This window comes from Anomalospiza imberbis, chromosome Z, assembly GCF_031753505.1.
Source record: "Anomalospiza imberbis isolate Cuckoo-Finch-1a 21T00152 chromosome Z, ASM3175350v1, whole genome shotgun sequence".
Lineage (NCBI taxonomy): Eukaryota > Metazoa > Chordata > Aves > Passeriformes > Viduidae > Anomalospiza > Anomalospiza imberbis.
The window spans coordinates 36439395-36458273 of NC_089721.1; the positions used below are offsets into that span (position 1 = coordinate 36439395).

Below are 18879 nucleotides of genomic sequence, written 5' to 3' on the forward strand. Positions count from 1 at the left end.
TCATACATCAAGATAATAAAGTACTCTACAGAATAATGAAAAGCTAACATGGTATACTCTTTTTTCATGTGTTAAGTGTATACAAGCTCTCTAAAAAAGCTTTAAGTGCTAATTCCCATATGTGGAGCTGCTTTGGATTAAAAAAAAGTTCCAGTGTCTTAGGTAGTGTGACAAATGGCAATCTAAATTCAGAAGAGGAAAAAAGTGTTATGGCATTGTTGGTTTGATTACAACACATAGGGTAGAAGTTAAGGGAAATGTTTAAAAGAAGAACTAAGGCAGAATCTACATATCAAATCTAACACAGTACACTCACCTAGGGGCCTTGCGATTAGGCTGTCACCTCACTTCATGGGTGTGATGAGAACAGTGAAAATGTGAACTAACCTTCAGTAGAGAAAGTGGCAGAGATAGTGTCTTTGAAAGGTGTGATTCATCCTGTTTATTTCAAACTCATTATTGAGAGGACTGCAGGATTTAGGGGTGCAAGTAGAGCATTTGTTGCCCCTCATGATAGTAAGGGCTGGACTAGGTGGCCTTTGAAGGTCCCTTCCAACCCAAATGGTTCTGTGGTTCAGTGCTGTGTGGTTCCTGACACACTGTGCATGCCCCGGGTCATTTTACAGCTAGGAAAGGCTGACCAGCACTTGCTTCAGCAGAAGGCTGCATTTGTTGGACTGAAGCTGATACAAACTGGCCTGGCTGTTTGAGGATGCTGGGGGCCAAGCCTGTGACGCTTTTTGGACAGCAGACTTGGGTTTACGAGAGACTGAAGCAGAAGGAAATAAGCACTTCCTCTATATTTCCACATACCATGGGATAGAGAAATAATGAGAGAGTTTCTTTTAAGTCTTTCTCTTCTAGGTGGTGTGAGGGAAAGTGTGGACTTGATTAAGCCTTATTAATGTGAGAAACTGAGCCAAACATGGAATGCATCTTACTTTGCATTCATTATGTGTACAAAACTCTGAGAACACATAGTGCAAGGCAGTTAGAGCGTTTGAATCTAAGAAATCACTTAATTTATCAAAGGAGAGAGCATAAGTAATAAAAAGTGCAGATTTACATTTTGTCTGTCCCAGCTCTTTGATGCTAACTTTGAGTGAACCACTAGTATGAAGTACTGCAGCTATTCAATGAAGGTACCAAATGTGTACCTAAAAGCATATCTGTAACAGGGAATATGTACTTCACTACCTTTTCTCTCACTACTGTAATACAAGAAGGCATGAGCATACAAATAAGCTGAAAGAACAATCTAATTGAAACTCAGATCAAAAATTATGGGCTTATATGGCATAGTTAAGATATGTGGTTCAGTGCCCCAGAATTGATGGTGCTAAATGTTTGAAATTAATATCTTAAAATTCTTTATTTAAATAATTAATTATCCAAATATACATCTGCTTTTGAGCAAGAACTAGCCTGTTAATCAATATGACATGAGAACAAGATTTTTCATGGACTTGATATTCCAGGTGATTTTTTTATCCACCTGTGAACCAGAGCTAGCAGTATGTCCCTAAAGCATGATGCATCTCAGCTTCACAGGAATTTCTAGAGACTCTGTAAGGCTGACAAGAAGAACTTAGGGCCAAAGTGTTTAGTTTAGCAGTACCATTATGCTATAATAAGTTCTGCAACAGTCATTCTTTTTGCTTATTTGAGTGTGTGGTTATATTCCATTTATGATTTCACTGTAAAATAGTAAGTAGCTCTAAACTAGACTTCCAGAAGCAAAAGCCTCTGCATATTTCTACCCAAGAAGCTGAGACACCCAACCTTCACATGTTACAAAGCCTTTTGTATGTAGCATACAAAGGGCTGTCTCAAAGAAGGTCTTTAGTTAACAGTGTGGTTTTGAAATAAGTACATCAAAGTCCCATCTTTCCAGGCATGGGACACTTCAGAGGATTGCCTGTTAGCTGCATTTTCTTTTTAGTGGACAAACAACACATATAAATGACAAATGCTTGAGTGGGAGGTATTGGTAAGGCTAACCCTGAAACTGAGTCATAGAGTCACAGAAACTTTAATAATTTAGGCTGGAAAAGACCCTTAAGACCATCAAGTCGAACTGTTAACATAACAGTGCTGAGGTCACCACAAAACCATGCACCCAAGTGCCACACATCCACATGTCTTTTAAATACCTTCAGGGATGGTGACTCTACCACTTCCCTGGGTAGCCTGGTCCAGTGCCTGCCCACCCTTTCTGTGAAGAAGCTTTTCCTATTACTCAGTTTAAACCTTCTCTGACACAACTTGAGGATGCTTCCTTCTTTTCCTGTTGCTTGTTACTTGGGAGTTGTTGTTACAGAATTCCACCTGGCTGCAACCTCTTTTCAAAGCAAACCTAGCAAAGTTTGGAATTTTTCTCACAGTTTCTTTTTTTTTTTTTTCCAAAGGCATTTTTTCCTCTTTGCCACATTTGCAAGAATCTTAGTTCTCTGATACAATACGGGCACAGAAATACTGAGAGATTTTATAAAAAGTTACATAGTCTCCCTCCAGGGAGTCTGTATATTGAGGTGGCTGTTCACAGCTCCCTTCCTTCAATTACACTTTAAATTCCACTTAAATTCTCCTTCCATCTTCTCACCAAAGAGAAAATGAGGTACTGATCAGAGGGATTGTTTGTTCTTCCTGCCATCCCTGCTTTCAGCTAGATTTTGGTTTTCTTGCCCAAAATATTTCTGTTATGCAAGAAGATTGCATTCCTTAAAAAAAAAAAAAAGACAACTACAACAAAAAAGACAACAACAACAAAAAACCAAACCAAACAAAAAAACCTAACAAACAAACAAAACCAAAAAAACCCCAAACACCCACATAACTTGTAGCAGAGAAATCATTGGAGAGAAACATGCATCACAGGTAGGTAAAAAATTAGGCTTTTGTTATTTTATTCAAATGAATATATTCATAACTTTGGGGAAAACATCTTATTTTTTCAATTTTGTTCCTGCCAAAAGGTGCGCTTTCCTTCAATGTGTTTTTAAAGCATGTTTATTTGATTGTCAGTGGTAGATAGCCAGACTAACTTACAGCGCAATATGCTGGATTTCACAATGCTGTGTTACAACAGAATAGTTCCTTCCCTGACAGCGGAATAGTTCCTTCACTGAGGATCTGTAAAGACACTAAGACACCACATAAAGTGTAAAGTGAGTTTAAAGAATGTGAGTTCACAGAAAGAATGTCAGAGCAGAGAATGGAGACATCATCCCACAATTTCTAGATTTTCCTAGAAATAAAAAGGTATTCAGGAAGGAATCACCATGGATTTTTCTTCATTTAACATTGTCAGAAAGCACAGCACTGTACAGGACACTGCTGGAGACAGCAGCCTCTTACAGGGAGGTTGTAGTTCAGTTCTCTGTCCAGCCAAACCTTCAGCTCAGCGAGATGAAAGCCCGATCACCTTATTGTGTGAACTGCATGACATCTGGATATGTTCCCAAACTGCTGAATCCCAGCAAAAAGGACTCAGCCATTTAAAAGAGCAGCAACCCAATAAATTGTGTTTACAAGTTGTTCAAAGAAACCTATGGCCTCTGAAGAAAAAAAAAAATCAAGGTTTTCAGCTTTAATGTTCAATTTCCACTTCAGCAACATGTCTGTAGCAACCATAAGGATGAAATTTGTCTGAATGGTGACATATGTTTTAATTTACATTCCAAAATTGAGAAAAAAAGAAGAAAGAATGAAGACAGAACTTCATCCAACATAGTTACATAGTTCCTGTCTCAAATATTTAATTTTAGTAGCCTTTTGTGCCATAGTGTAGCATGGATTAATGGTAGGCAAATTATGTCTTTTATGTGCAGGTGTAGTTTCCTTTCTTTCAATATATAAAGAAAAATATTTTAAACATTTTTTAAAAATTCTTGGTTGCAGTGAAATAAATTGAGGAGTTGCAAAGTGCTTGGCTTTCTAGGTGAAGAAACATCTTATATATATTCTTGCTACAGATACATAAGAAGTTGTTTCCCCACTGCACCAAGGTTTTATTTGTAGGTGGCCAACCATGATAAAACAAACTAAATGAAAGTACTATATAAATACACAATTTATATTGTATATTATAACTCTTAGACTTCCTCTTCCCTTCCTTTTCCACACATTTCTTAGGTTGTGCATGTAGTTGTAGTAATTCTTGACTGGGCCAGCTCCAGTAAACAAATGCTAGAGTAAAATCACTTTTTGCGTGAGGTCATGACCAGTCCTGGTCATTAAAAAACCCGCTTTGTATGTGTCATTTTAACTAATCTCATCAAAAAAGGTAAGCTTTGGTAACTTAGTCATCCATCTTGCTTACTACCAAATCTAATCATTCCCCAGCAAGACATTTTTTCACAGCTAAAAATGGAAAAGAAAAATTTTCTTAATGGCTCCAGAAACATTTCTGCTTGGATTTTATACCTATCAGGCATAGGAAAGGGTAACTTTCTGCAAATCTGTCTGATTCCTGATTTAATTGACACCTGGGCTTGACTGTAGTTCTTGATTGCAGTTTCCAAGTGGTTACAAGCTGGTCCTGAGTGTTTCAGGAACAAAATTAAATTAGCTGTTCTCCCAGGAATATAATGAGATTTGTTCAGAGAAAAATCTGGGCTGTGACAAGTACAAGTTTCTCTTTTGTCAAGCAGAAGGAAAGGAAAAGTAGATAACTATATAGTGGATATGGGTAAGCCAAGTTGATTTATAAATAAAGACCACTTATGTCTACTGTAAAGGAATCCTGTCTGGCTGTAAAATATAGTGTATTATTATTGGGAGAAAGTTTTTTGGATGTTAAATAAAAGATGAATCTGTAAAACTGTGCTTTCCACTTTGAGTTTTGAAAAGGATTTTTCCTGTTAGTGGCTAATGGTTAAAATAATTTTTCAGAAATTAATTTTCCCAAATTAATCCTGAAAACACAAAGGATTCCATGATTTTTAAAATAATTATAGTATTTAAAGACTGTCTGTACTTGGCTCTCAATCTCTGGCAGAAGATAACAGTCTTTCTATGTGACTCTTATACAAAAAACTATCTCCAGTTATTACTCAGGAGGCATATAACCAGGTAGTTACATCACTTTTTAAAAACCTCTGATATTTTTATCACAATATAACTACGGATTTCTCTTTCTAAAAAAATTTGTACAATAGTATTATTGTGAAATATGTGCATGCTTTGTTCTCTTTCTCCCTGGTATGTCTTTCAGTCTACTCTGCATCTGTTATCTGGAACAATGAAATATTTGACACATTAAAGACTCAATGGCTCAGTAGTAACATCTTTATTTCCTCCATTCATACAGTATTTCTAAAGTAATATGTTAATATCACATCAGCACCAGGACCATCCAAACCCTACCTAATATGCTTAAAAAATGTGCTTCTCACAGAAAACTAAATAGTCAGTACAACATCCAAAGTTCATCTTGATACTTTTTACATTCCAAATGTAGATTATGATTCACCAGAAATTTAGTAAATACCTTTCAAATTAAGTCAAAATCACATAGAGATAACATGTGGCAGATACAGATTCTTAGCTGCAGCATAAAAGATCTCAAGTGACTTGTATTTCAATACAGTTATAACCTGTATTATGACCCTGCCCAGAGGTGTTCTGTAGAACTGATACTAGAGTTGCGCCTTCTATTGTATTCAGGGTGTGATAAAAACTTCCTTAACACTTCTTTAGAAAAAACATGCTTTTTTATTAGGTTTAAAAAAAAAAAGTTATCTAGTATATTAAGGTCCAGTCTCAGGACAACAGGGGCCAGATCCATAGTTTAGAACACTGGCAGACTCTGTTAACTTCAGGCACTGATCCCTTCTAGCAGCAGCCACTGAGCACACAGAGAAGGGTATTCCTCCTCAGGAGACTTGCAGCTTATTTTTAGTGGTGGAGAGACAGGCTGATCTGCAACAAGACTTGACACGTCACTTTCCACTCACCTTCTTGCAGAAATACCATGGTTCTCTTTTTGGTGTTTGGGAATGTTTCCAGCTCTCCTCTCATTGATGAAAAAAGTGGCCCAGAGCCATTCCAGAGCTTTCATTAGCTAGCCAGATCCCATCAGTCTATTGGGTGGTTTGGGGCACAAAGAGAAGCTCTTAAAATCCCAGCTTTCTGTCTGCAAAAAAGATTGCATGACCTATCTGTAATGTACTTTGAGGTATGTAGTTTAAAGGAAATGAAGAAAAAAAATCAGTAAAAAGTTAAATTCCATAAAACTCTTGTATAATATCTTCAAAAGTAGTGCGTATTCTTATAGTGCCAGTAGTGACAGAGCTGTGCAAAACATACCCCTGATGTGATGAACCTCTGTGGCAGCTGCACCACCAGATTTGTTCTCAAGCATTCTCTCCTCTGCCAGGCTTGTAAGTTTATAGTTTGAATACAGATCAACATTTTGATATGGTCAGATTCTGGAAGCAATTTAACACTTCCCCCAACCTACATTATATTGACATCAGATTGTTTATTTTCAAATAGCTCTATGTAACATACAAAGATTTCTAGAGCATGAAACTTGGGCCTGAGCCTAATACCTAACACCTCAGTGGCCAATGACCTGAACTGATATCTCAGTGTCAGTGAGCAAGAACAGCTATTTATTGATAAATAAAATTGATACAAAGGCTTACAATAAACAGCTGGCAGTGCCTCAAAAATGAGGTCTCTCTTGAGGCATCTCCTCCAGTTATGGCTTAGACACACACACAGAAGGAATGGGTTAAAAGTATTTTTCTATAATAAGGGACAATTCAGCCTGCTAATTTCCCAGATGTCAAGTCTAACAATACATCACCATTTAAAAATATGACATCTCTATTTGGGCTGCACACTGTTATTTTGGAAGTCTGTATCTATTCAATTAACTAAAGTGATCTAAATAAAGTAAAAACAATCTTTAGCTCTAATGTGTTGGAGATCTTACAGTATGGTGGTTTTGAACTTTTAGGTTTGTTGCTCCAACTCCTTCTCATCACATCAGCCCCCAGAGAATGTCCATTCAACATCCCATGATGCAGAGACAGACTCCACAACCTCCTCAGCTTCCACAGCTTGCAGGGATGCCTCTGAAGACATACCAACCAGCAGAAAGCCCTTCTTTTCAGCCAAATGCCCTTCACATCCAGGGTAAGAAGGAAGAACCTTCATCACTGATGTTAGTTGTTTGTTGCTATTGCTTGTCTTCAAATTAAAGTGTTTTAGGGACAGGCACTGATACTGTTAAGGTACTTTTCCTTGAAAGACCCTGGGATGTAGCCTTCAGAACCCTGCCTTCAGACTTCCTTAAGATATTTACCTTAGCTAGTTGTTATTCATCCTGGTATGGAGTTACATGTTCATATTGGTTTTCAGTGGTGTTCTTCACACAGAATGGCAAAAAAATTCTGTGATGACTTTTAATTTTCTAATGTTACACTTCTTATCCCTCCTGATTTAGCACGTCAGTCTTAACTTGCTTTTCAAGAGGTAGGATATTTTTGTCCCTTGCACTTGAGGGGAGATGGAGAATTCTTCTGTAAGCATGGAAGAGTCTTGCAGCTGTGTTCCCACTTGTGCTGTGTAATCAACTTCCACAAAACCTCTCTCTCTCTCTTCAATCCTGTATATTTCTTCTGTAGCCAAAGAAAAAAATCAGCTTGTGGGTTGTTTCTTTTGTTTGTTTTTCCTAGCTGGTGGAGACTGAAGTTAATTACCTTAACATTTCAGGAGTGTGTTGACAGCATATTGTTGTTTCCTCTCAACTGTTTAAATATATGATTTGCCATACTTACAGACACAAGGTACATAGCAGACTGGACTTTTAAAGGTCTTAGGATTCTGCTTATTGATCAGGCTTCCTGAGAATTATAATTGTAGATATCATAGAAAACATCCTGGGAAGAGCAAGGTGTATTGGTTTTGCACAGCCTGGTTTTTGGTAGCAGAGGGGCCACAAAAGGGCTCAGATGGGTTCCTGTGAGAAGGTCTTGGAAGCTTCCACCATGTCCAGCACAGCCAATCTGTGATGGCTCTCAAGATGGACATGCTTCTGGCCAAAACTGGGCCAAGGAATGAGGTTGGTAATGCCTCTGTGATGATATATTTAAGAAGAAAATCAAAACAAAGTGGGCACAGTTTTGCTTCTAGTCAGAGAAAAAGAGGAGGTGAGAACATGTGAGGGAAACATGTCAACATCTAGGTCAGTGCAGAAGGAGGGGAAGGAAGTGCTCCAGGTGCTGGAGCCAAGGTTTCTTTGCAGGCCATGGTGAGACCATGGTTGTCGGAACTCACCCCTGGTTGGGGTGAGCCCGTAAAGGTGGAAAAGTCTCTCCTCCAACCCGTGTCTCCAAAGAAAGACTCAGTAGTCTTCAGTCATCCGGTCTCAAGGTAGTTTATTGTATGTTAGCTAAAAGATTTCTCCCTGACCTGCTGTGGTCCGTTCAGCAGTCAGGCAAGGGCACACTCCGACGCCCAGGGGGCTGGTGCCCTCTTTTATATCATATATTACGTATTAGATGTTTATAGTTTCTCCCCAATGCCCATCACCTATATTGAATAGTGACTTTCTACTCTAAACCAATCTGTGAATGCCAACATCACCAAGAACATGGAGGTTAGGAAGAAGAAGGAAGAAGGACAGGGCACACCCAAGTCCCTCCATCTTAGAACTTCTGACCCCCATGTACAAAACTCAGACCCCTCTGTACAAGGCCTAAACCCCCCCTGTACAGCACTCAAAAACTCCTCCTTTCACTTTGTGACTACTTCTACTATAATATCTAAACTTTTGTGATTTCTTGTTCTTCCTGCAAGGTTGGTAAATTGTTCCATGGATCAGGTTCAAAGCCACAGGCGTCTGTGGCTGCATTCCAGGGTCTCAAATGCTTCTGACCTGGGCCCGGAACATCCAAGAGTGTCCAAGGGACATTCTGGGTTCCGACACATGGTGAAGCAGCTGTGCCCCTGCAGCCTGTGGGGATCCATGGGGGATGCAGAGATCCACCCACAGCCCATGGGGGAGGTGCCTATGCTGGAGCAGGTGGATGCCTGGAGGGGGCTCTGGTCCAGTGGGAGATCTGGTGAAGAGAAGGGGCCCTGCTTCTAGCAGGGAGCAGCCTGTCCTTGGAGGTCTGCACCCCGTAGAAGAGTGACCCATGCCACAGCAGTTTTGGGAGGACTGTGTGCCTATGGGAGGGACTCAAGTTGCAACAGGTGTGGTTTGGCTGCTGCTTGTGAGGGTGGACCCACAAAGAGAAGTTCACAGAGAACTGTGTCGTGTGGGAGGGACCCCACAGTCTCACAGGGGAAGGACTCCTCTCCCTGAGCAGCAGAAGAAAATTTTAGTGATGAGCTGACCAAAACCCCCATGTCCCGTTTCCCTGTGCTGTTTGTAGGAAGGAGAGAGGGTCTGGACAGAAAAACGTGTTTTTAAGGGCTTATTTTACTTCTCATTATCTTCCTCTGATTCTGTTAGTAATAAATTTCACTTTGCAACATTGAGTCTGTTTTACCCTTGAAGTGTTTTCTCTCGACTTATCTCACTCATGAACCCCTTGTTAATTTTTTTCCTTTTTTCCCTCTGCTGCCCAGCTATAGCAGGGAAGGGTGACTGAGCGACTCTCGTGGGTACCTGGCGTTAGGCCAGTGTCAAACCACAATACAAGGCTTATTTTCTTCCACTGATGTAAGCAGTCTCTCTAGGCAAAGAGAGGAAACAGGCATCTTCCTGAGTTCATAAATGTGAAGGAGAGAAAGGAAAGTGCCAATCATGTTACACTTTCATATTGTACTGGCCACAGAGAAGCAGGATCTGAGGCAGGTGGTTTTCTCCACAAAGTAGTAATTCTTTACAGCACTGTAAAGTACTTCTGTACAGTACTAGAAGATACTGAAATTTACTAATGTACATAAGCAGTTATAGTTGGCTTTCTATATTCTCTGCCAGAAGTTTCACTAATAATGTATCGCTAACAGAGTACAGGGTGAAATTTCTTAATATACAGTTGTCATATGACATACGTGAAAACATGCCAGAACAGGTCCACTAAATTTCTAGTGCAAGGCTTGAAGGGATCAGGTTAGCCCTTCTATTTCCACCGTTCAAAATATTTTACTTAACTTCCCTTTTTGCTGAACATTTGGCAAGAAATCATCCTGAAAGGCATTGAGACATTAAGGTCTGTCTTTCTGCCTAGAACAAAAGTTGTCTTTCAGTTATACAGATGGCTTTACCACCTTCTTCCTTGCATGCCATGGGAGTTTTAGGAATCCTAGAAGCTGGGAGCACAACTAGTTGCTCCAAAGTGGAAGACCTTCCAAAGAATCCTGCCTTCCAGAGATTCACAGATCACCCTGGATTAATTGTTGCTCCACACAGGTCTTGCACTGGCTTGTGCAGCAACCTTCATATCTCCTTGGGCATCTGCTCTTCAGGGCAGGCCAAAACAATGCTACTGTGTTCCCATCTCCCTCTCCTACAGTCCAAAGAGGATTTAAAAAGACAAAAGATGTGAGTCATCATTCTTTACAAGAAGAAGGCCCAGTAGAGACCCTCATCTGAGTGAATGTCACATTTGTATTGAAGTCCTATTACATGTCCAAATTTAAGATACAGTTTAATACTATCTTCTGAGATCAAAAAATCGTTGACTTTCAAGGGCTTGGACCTTAAACCTTTACCATACTTAGTCCCATGTTAGCATTACTGTGTCTGCCTCACTCTCCTAGGAAATCTTATGTTGAAAATAGACACTGCTGACAAGAATTATTTGTACACAGATAACAACTCAAAGTTCAAATTCTAAACAATTTTGCACTTAAAACTAGTATGAAGACAATGTAGACTGAACTTATTTTTTTATTATTGAAAGATTTAATACAATGCAATTCAATACCCACAATGTGGGTATTAAATGATTTTTCAAAGATCAAGTAACCTGTCGTCACTATACAAGGTATTTTGTCAGAATGTACTCCCTCCAGCTTAAGCACAGCTCTGTCATCCTATATGCTACACTGAAAGCATTGTCCTGTGTGCCTTAAGGGCTTACCTAAACTCTCTGTCTCAAAAGCAGATGTTTGAAGAGTTTATATTTTCCCACTACCAATACAAAGATTGCTGTCTTCCTTGGTCAATTCATTACAATGCAGAAAAACACCATGGAGTTATCTCTGCACCATACTATTATGTATACAACAAGTGGCTGTGGGAAGTTCTGTTAATTTCTATCTCCTGCAGTTCATAACCCACCTTTTCAAGATTTAAAGTGCTGTAACTATAGCCACTTCAGCTCAATCTACTAGTAGACTATGGTGACACTCTGCCTCAGTATGTAGTCTTAAACTTGTCAGTTCCATATAAATTTGCTTTATCAAGGAAGAAAGAGTTTCATTGCCCAAAAGCTTTTTGAAGAAAACAAGTTCTAAACGGACACAGTTTCTGAAAGCCTGAACATCTTAAAAGATCATGGTGATCTCAGAGTGCTATCCTTTAGAGAGAAATATTTATGAGATCCAAGACTGACAGCCTTCTTGTATCTAATAGCTATTTGTATTGTGAAATGTCTTTTTCTTAGAAGAACATTGTCTACAGTTCAAGTTTCATTATTTGTTCTGACTGATTTTCAACATACACAGTAATGTCAGAGAGGGCTTTCTATTACCTCAGTGAATATTACATAATTGACTAAATCATCCCTTTTCTTGCTCTTATGAAATTCACAATATCCTTTGCAGTGTAGAAGGTTCAGAAGTGATATTAGATGCCTCACTGAGCTGTGGAAATGAAGCTCTTCTTTTCCTTTCACTAGATTGCAGGGTCTTTTATGTATTACCATTACATAAATCTGAAACTATCCTGACTTGGAGATTGGAATGACAACTTTCCAGCTAGATGCTGTTGTATGCTAATGAAATATGCATTTGTAGACAGAAGACAGTGCAGGTGCTGGAAATCTGCAACAATTCGCCCAGCACCTGTATTGTACTGGTGATTCTTTTCAACCATGAAAAACCACTCTCAGGAGAGGTGTCTGGAGACACAGGCACCTACAGTACACAGGCAGCTGCCAGAATATGGTATTGCTTGCTCTGAGACGAGCCAGAAGAGATATGCTCAGTATGAAAGGAAAGAACAGCAACAGAAGTTCCCTCTTCACAGTGAGAAAATTTATTGTGCTGTGTAGTATAGAGTAAGGTAAAACTTCTTTGGGCATGGGCAAAGCTGACTTGCTTTTGGATGTGTCTGGTACTGTGAACATTTTTGCACTAGAAATCTGGTTGTTCTTTAAAATTGTTTCTGTAACTCTGCTCACATGTGTTTGTGAGTTAAGCTGATGACCAGAGCTGTCTGAGTTATGGACGAAATAAAAAAAAAAAAAAAATACAAAGTATTCCTTTAAAGAAAAGAAAAAGTTGTCATTTCTTTAAAAAAATTGTTAGCCTATATGAGTTAGTTATATTAGTGCCTCTATACAGACAGGCCTACTAGTAACAGCTATATTTAAATATAAATAATAAGATTTTAATAAACAGAAACATTTCTGTTTTTTCACATTTGCAAATCTGTTTGTTAGTACTGTATGTGACTTGGATCTCTCTTGTACTCTTTCTTTTCCTTTTGTTCTTCACAGCCAGATGGTACCACATGATTACTTGGTGTTTGTGTAATTTGCCTAATGGACATGCAGAAACATACCACAAAGAAACACTGTCTTGAAGTATTTCAGACCAAAGACAGCTGGAATTTTTACATGCCATAGAAGCAAAGAGTACTCAAACATGGCATATATTTTTGAATGGCAACTATGATGATTTTCTTGAGAAAATATTCTCTCTTTCTTGTGACAGGCAGAGACATGACATCAGAAACTTCCTACCATATGGAAATTATAATTGTGGCAGTCATTCATTACAAATCTATAATGAAATCTTTGTCCACAACAGTTCAATAGGATAAGGATGCTATTACAATTGTATGTGGACCACAACTGTACAAGTGAATTTGAGCTGACCTGTCTACCAGGGATTTTTAGAATGAGCCTTCATAACAAGGCTCTTTATGTGATAAAAAACCAAGAACTTCTTGCTTTTAGAAACAATTGTTACAGCTTACACTTCTATCATATTCAAAAATATTTCATTTTCCTAGGGTAGTTATGCTGTCATGTCAGAAGAATAGCTGTTTGTTCTGTATCTTGACATTGTGAACCTTGTTTGTAGTGTAGTGATTCAAAGAAACACTGATGTAACCTTGTGTATGTGTGTGTTTTAAATAGTTTAATAAGAGACAAAATTTTATAATCCAGAGTTGCAGCTGAAATATTCAGTTGATGGAAATTTATTAGCCAATCTGTTCGCTTTTTTTTGTTTTTCCTCTGCTGCATGTAAACACAGAAAACTGATGGTACAGTTAGTTCCTTAACAGATATCTCAAGTACGGTCAGGGTCTGCTGCCTAATCTGGATATGGTTTCATGTTAACCTACATTCAGCTGTATTGTAGATTATCCTGAGCATGACACTGTGTGAATAAAGACACCAAGTTAAGAGATTTTGCTGTGTCACGTTGGGCTCCAGTTCTAAGGCCTCTGCACTGTGGCTTGATGCACTGCAGATGCTCACAAAGACATTTAGAATAGTGCTAAATAACTGAGGGGAAGAGAGCTACATTTGCTTATTTCTTGTTTATGACTCTCTATTTTAAAAGATGGATAATTGACACTGAATTGTGGAAAGAACTTGTATCTAGGAAAGTTACACTACTTTTCTGTGCTCTCTATTAAAAAAAAAAATTGCTCAGAGTCTCTATGCATGACCCTACTATCAGCCAGCTGTCTTGGCATCAATGATAGGTCCTTGGATTTTATTCAGACTTTACCTGCATAATCTTCTTTCATTTTGAATTTAGCATTTTCTTAGATTTTCAGGCAGATGCACAGTGTGACTCTGGAGAGTACCAGTTCAGACACAGGATTGTGCAGTACAGGGAGAAATTTCCTGAAAAATTTCAGTTTCTAGCCAGTCAATGTATCTCAGAGGCCATGGTGGAATCAGGATGTCCATGTAATAGATTGTGTTTGAAACTAGTAGCAACCCGAGGAAGTTTTAGGGAGCATCATATCAATACTGCTTCATTTGTTTAAAATTATTGAAGACCTAGTGGTAGGGCAGTTGAAGTTTTTATCATTCTCATGGCCATGGTTCCACATAATATCCTTTTTATCTCTGTCCAGGTCTTTTACTGATGGCCTTCTTCTCATTCTAGGTTTTTATGGGCAGCTTCAGAGCTTCTGCCCTCCACATCATGCTGACACTCAGAAGAACATACAAGACAGTGTTTCTTGCAATATGGTTCCTCCTGTTGACTGCTCAGCTCTCACATCAGCAGGCCAGGGAGGGCTTGGCATTTTCCATGGAAATTTTTCAGATCATTCTGATATCAAAGGTAAATAAACAGCTGGTCACTCCACGTATGATTGTGTAAAGTTTGTGAACTTTGGCAGATGTGCATAAGCTGTGTATTTGGGTAGGACATGTCATACCAGATTTGACTTTTTACAAAGAGATAGTTTTCAGATCTTCATGGAGCAGTTGGTGTTGGAAGGCCGGAAGTCACCATAGGTGACAGTAACAACCAGCCTGTGTGCAGTCTGAACACTACTGAAGGATTCTCAAGGTTCTAGCCTGTGGGGCTTAGACAGTCTCTGGCTTGTGTATTTGACCTAAAATACGGTCCATTGAGCCTTCTGTGATATTTTTGCAGCCACTCCACTCCACTGCACATATTGTGGCAGGGGCCTGAGATGATTCAAACTACTGATTTTGCTTGGTGCATGTTTGGTTTTTATCAGTCTTAAATTTCATTTATTCATGTTTCCATGACAAAAACTGCCTGGATGCGCATTCATCTGTGTGCACGTAACTTAGTCTGTGCCTAGATGAAAAGTACTTAAGGGGCTTGCATGCTGCTCTGGAAAGATCCCTGTGCAAAGGATCAGTACAAGACAGTGAGCCTAATCTTAACGCTCGACTAAAGCCCAGGTCTTTTACTGTCCTTCCACACAGGATGAATCCACTTAACCTTTATTGTGCTTTGAAGTCCCTCTTATGTCTTGGTCCTTCAGAAGTGTATTGCAAAGCCAGTGCACCTGTAATTACAAAGAGGAATCTCACAGTATGTAAATATGTTATCCAAAAGTTGAGAGTGTGTCTGCAAACATTTATTCTTGGGCTTATATTGCCATTTGTAATAGCAATATGGTAGTAATTTCTATGCCAGGGTCAATTTGATGGCAATATTCTACAATATTTTGTTGTCTTTTATCCTGTGTTCAATATGATGAGGATTGTTAAACAAGCATGAAGTTTTTTTTTTTAAATTATCACAATTTTAACACCCATTAAATGGGGAGGTGTTAGTTGCAATGAAATCTGCTGTACTTCAGACTTGATTCTGAAAGAACTGAAAATTCCTCCCTTGGTAAGCAGTAAGTTGTGTCATTAATTTAATGCATATGTTGGCTTGTTTATTTTATTTGTGTATTTGATTTAAAACTATTTCCAGTTTATGCATAAGTATTAGGACATACTTCATTATATAGTTATCCTACTTATTAATGAGGGCTTTTTTGTTTTGTTTCTTCTCCCAGTGTATGACTTTCCAGCAGGGTCTGTAGGTATCTTTGGTGATTCGGCTAGCAGCATGCCAGAGGACAGCAGTTTGCTACAAGTAAATGCAGTGGAACATTGTTCCAGCCAGCTTTCTTCTGTATACACTGAAGGCTAAAGTAATGTATATCTAGTTACAAGAACTTGATTCTGTTTCATCTTCCCTTTCTGTAATTTCCCTACAAATTTTTTCTCTCCATGAAACTTCCATGTATGTATGGGGATATGACTAGATATACATACATAATGGAGAGGAAAAAAGCAATGACCAAACATTCTTCATTTAATCAAGCAGCAAACTGAGAAGGATAATGTTTGGAGAAAGCAAGCTTTGCCAAAACCTTAGCAATTGTTTATTTTCTTCTCATCTGTGGTACAGCAATGACACTTTTAAAATTATTTCTTCCTTTAATTTCTCAAAGGGAATTCAGAGACCAAATAAGAAAACTCATTGTTGGCTGTAATCCTTTCAAGTTGAATGGGTGCACTTACAGAAGAACACAGCTTTAGAAAATTCCTTTTTCAAAAACGGAAAAGAAGCAAAACCAGAGAATACTACAAACATTTCAAAGGCATACAGTTTTTGCACAACCTGTTTGCATGTGATAGTTCCAAAGTTTGACACACACCAGTATCCAAAATGGAGAGAAATTAGACATATATATATATATATATATATATATATGCACTACCTATTGGAGGCATTGGTGTGGCTTCTTTTTGGATCAAAGGTTCTTGGTAGACTATTTCTTACAGGCCTCAGATTAGGCGTCCTTTCCTTCCCTCTTTATTTTAAGCCACACAATATGGCTATTATTGTTTGCCCAATATTCATTCTGACCCTGTAAGCATGAATAAGATGGTTTAAATACACAAGAAGTTATGTGGGCTTTGTGTCTATTTAGTACATCTGCCAGATAAGCATAAATGCATTTTAACTTTCCATTCCTTTTTAATTAGATTGTAGAGCATTGTTGCTGTATGTTCTATAGTCTTTGGCAGGAAGGTTTAAAATCTTTTGTAGGAAAGATTCTTCCTTAAATTCCACATTTTTTTTAGAAGCTATCTGTACTGGTTCAATAAATTTTGGTTGTCCTAATCTTTTTCCGTAACACATTTTCAGAAAGAAGAACTACTATTAAGTGTAGTGTGTTTCCTCTGGTTACTTAGAAAGATAAAACTGGACTGTTTTGGTGGTTTTGATTTTTCTGATCAATGTCAGGCTCAAGGTCCTCAAACGTAGTCCAGGATGCAAGCAAATTAGGTTGTCCTTCATAAAACATACAAGGTTATGAGTTAAAACCAGTATTTTGCATTGGACATGTCATCACTGTGATCCTGTATGCCTTGAGAACAGCTCTTACATTAGTAAGACTGAGTTTTTAGGTTTTAATTCCTGTTCATACATTTTGTGGACTTCTTATTGTGTAGTGTACATCATAATATTGTCATGACCTGATAGAGTAAGGACAGAGAAGTTCATCCTTGAAGGCTGGACCATAACTATGCTTCAGAAATAACTCTTCTGAAAAGATAAAATAAAAAGGTTTATACAACTTTATTTTTCCATGGCAAACTTGAGAGTTGTTAAGTCCAATTTGGCTCCAATTCATAATTTAATCTGCAATTTTGTGGAATAGATGAATTTATGTCCAGATGTTTGTGAACACTGGCAATCTTTTGAGGTTTGTTATTCATGAAGTATATTCCTCTATGCAGTCATATGTTTAAATATTTCATGGAGAGATTTTCATCTGATACATAGATTATACAGATAAACATGCACATAAATGAAGTACAATGGAAGTGACTAAAATGCAGCTAATTCTGTGCTAAATTCTTCCCCCATATATTCTGCTTCTCACATCACAAGAGAATGTCCCCCTCTGCTCCAGTTTTCACTAAGAGGTCTAGATGTTACCATATGTGATTTGCATTGCAGTAAATGCCACTAGGCATTCTTCACAGCTATACACATGCCATCAAAAAGACAGACCTTTTGCATAAAGCACATTGACTGCAAGATTCGCTTTTTAATAAAGCTTTAATTTTGTGCTACCATAAAGCCCATTTTGTGGCCACTGCACAAGCGTAATTTGGTTCAGTAGGAATAATTAGTCACACTGAACACTTCAATTTCAAATGTGTGGAATCGTGTTTTTTTCCACCAAAGTCAGCAAGGGCAGGATCAGACTACGTGTGGACTTATGCATGTACCTATATACTTCCATATAAATAAATCCTTCAAAATTCTTTTAACCACATGATTGTCCAGAATTTGTCCATTGCTGTTTACAAAACTGAAATATTGTTGTTGTCTTCAGATCTGTACCACCTTGACTTTTAAACTTTTTGAAATATTTTTTCTAGTATCTGAATGTACAAGTTGTTCTGTAGAGTTGTGGAATTATACATTTTGAAACATGCTGACCAAAGAGAAAGGGGGAGTACAGAATTCAAAAAGGGCATTTTCAACTTGTTTTAACTTTCAACATCAGTTATATTTAAAAAAGGAAACTTTTGCAAGTCATTAATTCATTCTTTCACAAGCATATAATGTATATATATTTACAACTTTCCATGAGCCTTAATCCTAAAAAGAAGACCCTAGAGAACAGTCAAATCAAGCACAAGAATATGGGCTACCAGTCTGTAAAAAGGTATGCTTTTGTTTACTTCACATTCAGAGACAAAGAGGATTCTTCACTATTATTTCATTATTCTCTTTGGACTGACTTCAAGGCATCAATTTAATCTCTGAGTGCAATTGCATAAAAAGCCCCATTGTATTTCATGTATATTGGATATTTAAATAGGGAATCCTGTTTGTCACAATCAAAAATGGTGCTTGAGAAAATACAATTTTGTGGGTTATCTGCATAACTGAGTTACTTGCAAATACTTGTGCCTCAGTGAGTTTTGTGTTGTTATTCTACATGCTGTATTGTTAACTTTCTAAAGGGATTCATTATCTAAGAGATGAAGTTATTTTAGACTACGGACATTTAACAATATTCAAAATAAATTATTTACAATTATTCTTTTATACAATTTAACTATTTTCAGACTCAGTGTCTATTTATATCTGCATTAGAAACGGTTCTACACTGGAGTTTAAAATACAGTTTCAAAATGCATGTGTACAAGTGGAAGTGTATGGGAGTGCACGTGTGGATTTGGGGCTCCCTTTCTATGTCTGTGTACACACAAACAT

At 38.0% G+C, this 18879-nt stretch overlaps 1 protein-coding gene across 2 annotated transcripts in view; it reads left to right on the forward strand.

Annotated features, from left to right (window-relative positions):
- The window catches only part of GLIS3 (GLIS family zinc finger 3), a 195149-nt gene extending 178824 nt beyond the window's left edge, over positions 1 to 16325 (forward strand). For both annotated transcript variants that reach the window (XM_068177058.1, XM_068177057.1), the window contains exons 8-10: positions 6968 to 7146; positions 14263 to 14442; positions 15647 to 16325. In XM_068177058.1, coding sequence (XP_068033159.1) covers positions 6968 to 7146; positions 14263 to 14442; positions 15647 to 15783 — 496 coding nt within the window. In that variant the 3' untranslated portion in view covers positions 15784 to 16325. The remainder of the gene's footprint in view (positions 1 to 6967; positions 7147 to 14262; positions 14443 to 15646) is intronic.
- Positions 16326 to 18879: the final 2554 nt, after the last annotated feature.